General features: G+C 53.0%; 1 protein-coding gene across 1 annotated transcript; it reads right to left on the bottom strand.

The window, feature by feature from the left end:
• Nucleotides 1–555: 555 nt before the first annotated feature.
• Nucleotides 556–4,407, bottom strand: Ly6g5c (lymphocyte antigen 6 family member G5C). Its single transcript, XM_052162996.1, has 3 exons — nucleotides 4,296–4,407; nucleotides 2,210–2,374; nucleotides 556–719 (listed from the first exon to the last, which is right to left on the bottom strand). The coding sequence occupies exons 1-3, from the start codon at nucleotides 4,405–4,407 to the stop codon at nucleotides 556–558; spliced, it is 441 nt and encodes a 146-aa protein (XP_052018956.1).
• Nucleotides 4,408–4,654: the final 247 nt, after the last annotated feature.

Here is a 4,654-nt window from a genome sequence, read left to right as displayed (position 1 = left end):
TAGGAAGGGACATTAAACTTGGGAGTCAGAGAGAGGGGTTCCCTGGTTTTCTTGAGCCTACTGTCCCCTCCCAGTGTCCTCAGGCACCCTCCTCCCTGGGTCTGTCCTATTGCTCATCTTCATTAGCCTCTGAGACCCCCCCCCCCATTCACCCTCACTCAGCTCTGGTCTGACAGTGCCTCTCGGGATACCTATTAATCTAACCAACCCAACCTTCACCATAAAAGGGCATCCAGTCCCCCTTCAGTTTTATATGTCTAGGGCTGGGTCAGAGTTGCCAAGGCAGGGCAGTAGAGGAGCCCCTGATGGGGTAGCTTCCCCTCTATCAGAGGAGACAACAAACACTTTGCATACTATTTTATTCAGGGGAACACCTGGGTACTTTGGACCCAAGAGGGGGCTAGACAAAATGGAGGCAGGAGAGCTTTGTGGGTGTGGATGGAGAGAGACCAGTGTGGAGCCAATGATATGAGAGGCAGGGAGGGCTGCAGTGAGGGGCTTTGGGGAGATGGAAATCCGGAGGGTGGCTGGACAGATGTGGCTGTCCCTGCTGTCCTAGTGCATAGTGTTCTCTCTGTTCTTTGGATTGTTGCAGAAATCCAGGAAACAACACTGAGAGAAGATCCAAAAGCCAAACACCGGGGAAGCGCGGGTGTGCGAACAGTCGATCATCTGCTTCCGGCTGTAGCAGTCGCTCACCATGACATTGAAACCGCTGCCTAGGAAGGGAGCACAGGCACAGAGCCCCAAACGTACCCTCAGTCCACACCGATATCACCACCCTATACCCTTCCCTGAACCGGAATGAAAGCCACAGAGAACCGGACGGGAATGGGAAGTCCGGTGGGCCGGGCAATGGAAGCTTTGACTGTGCGTCATGGGCCCTGAGGAGAAAGACATGGAGGTGTACTGAAGGGCAGGCTGCAGACAGGGTGTGGTTGTCTACAGCAGAACAGGGTAGGACACAGGCACAAGTCCCGAGTTTGATTCCTAGGAACATGGGTGAAAGAGATGGAGATGTGGCTTAGGGGTCAGGAGTGCGTACCGCTCTCACAGAAGACCTGAGGAGGACGGCTACTGAGACCCGATCTCAAGATACCTGGATAAAGCCGGGTGGTGGGGACGCACACCTGTAATCCCAGCACTTGGGAGGCAGAGGCAGGTGGATTTCTGAGTTAGTTCAAGGCCAGCCTGGTCTACAGAGTGAGTTCCAGGACAGCCAGGGCTACACAGAGAAACCCTGTCTCAAAAAAAACAAAACAAAAACAAAAACCAGGTGAAGTGTAAACAAGTCAGGTTTGAAGATCACACACGCACCTGAAATCCTAACTCTGAGAGGCTGAGGTAGGTGGGAAAATCAAGTTTCAGGCCAGCTGGGCTACAAAGTGAAATATTAAAAAAAAAAAAAAAAAAGCTGAGAGTGCAGAGGCCAAGGGGTTGCCCGCCTGCTGAGCTCCGACCCTGCTTCCACCCACTGCTGAAGAGTGAGATCGTGTGCATGGCGTAATTCTGGCCCCCAAAGAAAAGGGGAACCGTTTCTGCAGCCACCTCTCCTAGCGACTCAGCCTGTTAGGCTCGGGCAAGGCTCGGGCTCTTTCTGCACTTCTTTTTTTTAGTGTGGTGCCCACTTCAGAGGATACCCCAGCTCTGACGTGCTAGGGGCGCCTCCACCCAGGCCACACTGAACATCTATTAATTTAGCAAAGGCGGGGGCGGGGTAGAAGACGAGAAACGAGGGATGGTGCTGTCCGTCCGGTCCGTCCGTCTGTCTGTCTGTCCGTCCTCCACGCAGGAAATGACGGACACACCTGAATGCAGGCCTTGGGATGAGGAGAACCACTCTGCACTAGGCGGAAGTCTGAGGCTGCCGGTTAAAGCCAGGGAAGCAGCCGGGGTGGGAGTGGGGGGTGGGGTCCTCTGTGATGCCGAGCAAAGGACCAAGCCTTACTGTGCACGAGCCCTAAGTGTCAGAAGAGAGTACGTTCCAGGAGTCTGTCAGCAGGGGGCGCTGACCACTCAGGGCAGCCCCGGGCCCTTCAAGGCAGGAAAGGGGGAGGCAGGTGGCTATGAGCGGAGAAGGAAACGGGAGGAAAGACTGGTGTGGGTCCGACAGAAAGTGCTGGAATGTCTAAGGGCAGTGGGAACAAGGCTGGGTGTACAGCACAGGACACTGGACAGAGGCCTGCTGGGAGAAAGGGGGTCCGCTTACTGTTCTTTATGTGCAGGGTGACGCAGCTGCTGCCCAGGGGTGCGAGGCACGTGTCAGAGCCCAGGAGGCACCCCAACTCTTTGGTCTCCAGCATACATCGGTAGCAATGCAGGTACTTGTCTAGTGGGACGGACTGAGGGGAAAGGTCTACGGACTCTATATCGCCTAGAACGAAGAGAAGGTCCAATGTCCACCTGTCTCATGCCAACCGTACTCTTCCTGCTCTGCAAACATAAAACCTCTGCTTCTTGAAAGCCCTTAACAGACCTCGTCAAAAGTCACCGCTCTTGCCCCGTTTGGCGGGTGCTCCCCTTTAAGCCTACACTCAAGGGCAGGGTTGGGCAGATCTCTGAGTTCGAGGCCAACCTGGTTTACTAGTAGCAGTCCACAGCCAGGGTTGAATAGTGTGAGATCTATCTCAAAAAAAGCTATCAAAACAACAATAATAACAACAACAACCTCAAAACCCAAACCTCCATTCTATGTTATACCCCCAAAGAAATGTATCCATTTAGCATATATTTGAAGGGCTAACTTACATCCAGCATTCCATAAGCTAATTTACGTGTACAGGTGAGGAAGCTGAGACTGCCCCCCACCCCCCAGCCCTGTTAGCAGTCTCTCCTCTGTGACTTAGTTGTTTGGTATCTCATCTGATCCAAGTGCTAGGATTGAAGTTATGGGTTAGGATTGAAGAAATGGAGTAGATCTCTCTTCTCTCTTTCTCCTCCTCTTTCTTCCTCCCCCCACCCCCCACCTCTCTGCTCTATCTGCATGTATACCTACATGCCAGAAGACAGAACAAATCCGTTTACAGATGGTTGGAAGCCACCATGTGGATGGTGGGAATTGAACTCAGGTTCTCTGGGAGAGGGACCAGTGTTCTTAACCACTCCCCAGCCCTCTGTATTCTCTTTTCAATACCACTGCCGCCGCCGCCGCCACCACCACTACCACCACCCCCACCTACCCCCCCACACCCACAATCTCACTATCACAGCCAAGGTCTCACTGTCAAGCCACATATCAGATATTTACATTACCTGGCTTTCAATCTTCTTGCCCGAGTACTAAGATCGCCACCAGTGGGTATACTTTCTTTTCTTCTTTAGCTTTTCAAGAGTCTCTCTGTGTAGCCCTGGCTGTCCTGGAACTCACTCTATATACCAGGACAGCTGTTGAACTTAAAGAGAGATCCTCCTGCCTCTACTCCCTGGGCCCTGGGGCTAAAGGCGTTTGCCACCACTGTCCAGGTTGGACAGGTTGTTTTACTACATGGTCCTCAGAGGTGAGAACAAGGCCTGTGAGAAGACAGAGTGTGTCCTGGAAACAGGAGACCCTCAGAAGCCCTGTGCTACTTCCTGCCTTACTCTGCTGTCTGGTCCCTGGACAGGCTCATGTTGAAGGTTAGCTACCAAAGGCCCCGTTCGGAGTCCTACTGAGCCGCCTGCATACGCAGTCCCTCTTCCTGGGCCCTTGGTCCACTCCACATGTTAAGAGCCCAGGACTAGCAGAGATGGCCTAGTGTGATGCAAACGTTTGGCCACCAGCTGAGGTTAGCACACTGTCATTCTGACCGTGAATTCTGGTTAATGAGAATCTCCTCCCTAGTCTGTGTTGCCCTTGGAGCTGGAGAAGATCCCTTCAGTATCTCCAGAACACTGTTGTTGATACAGCAACGAGGCTGTCCTGAGAACCCTCCTTTGGGGTGGCCATCAGTTCATCACAGTTCCTGGACGTTCCCACGCATCTGCCCATGGTGTCACACCCGTTGCTGGTTCCATCTATACATTATAGATAGAAGTATGCAGAACCTCGGAGAAACCAGAGGTTCTCCACCTCGCTGGCCTGGTGACCCTTCTGATCCTTTGGAGCAGTTTCTCAACCTGTGGGACATGACCTCTTTGGAGGCCAGATGACCCTTTCACGAGGGTCACATATCAGATATTTACATTACCATTCATAACAGTAGCAACATTACAGTTATGAATTAAATAATGTTATGGTTGGGGTCACCACAACATGAACTGTATTAAAGGGTCGCAGCATCAGGAAGGTGGAAAGCCACTGCTCTGAAGCCACTTACCGAGAACCAAGTTCATCATGACCAGCACTGTTAAGAGAACCGCATATAAGGCTTGGGTGACGCCACGGAGGCCCCGGGGCCTCGGGGCCCAGCTGGCTGCAGGGCCTGCCATGAGGAGCCTGGCTTCGTTCCTGCCTCCTGCCTGGGGTTATATGGGCTGGAGAGAGGCCGAGAGGAGGGGGAAGGCAGCGCCAGAACCGGCAGTTCAGGGTGTCCTCAACCCACAGCCTCAGCTCCAACGTCCTGGCTGGAGGCAGGAACTCAGGAGGGCTGGTCCTGTTTGTCTGTGTCCTTTCCCAGTGCTCCATGAAATACCTTGACGGAAGTGACCGAGGGAGAAGTATTTATTTTTACTTGTA

Source organism: Apodemus sylvaticus, chromosome 19 (genome assembly GCF_947179515.1).
Source record: "Apodemus sylvaticus chromosome 19, mApoSyl1.1, whole genome shotgun sequence".
Taxonomy (NCBI): Eukaryota; Metazoa; Chordata; class Mammalia; order Rodentia; family Muridae; genus Apodemus; species Apodemus sylvaticus.
Note: the sequence above shows the minus strand (reverse complement) of the source record. Positions and strands in the feature narration are given on the sequence as shown.

Excerpts from the sequence above, each read along its gene's own strand:
- Ly6g5c (XM_052162996.1), bottom strand. The coding sequence starts at position 4,407 with ATGGCAGGCCCTGCAGCCAGCTGGGCCCCGAGGCCCCGGGGCCTCCGT. Across the intron at positions 2,375-4,295 it reads CATGATGAACTTGGTTCTCG|GCGATATAGAGTCCGTAGAC; the intron begins GTAAGTGGCTTC and ends TCTTCGTTCTAG. Across the intron at positions 720-2,209 it reads CACCCTGCACATAAAGAACA|GCAGCGGTTTCAATGTCATG; the intron begins GTAAGCGGACCC and ends CTCCCTTCCTAG.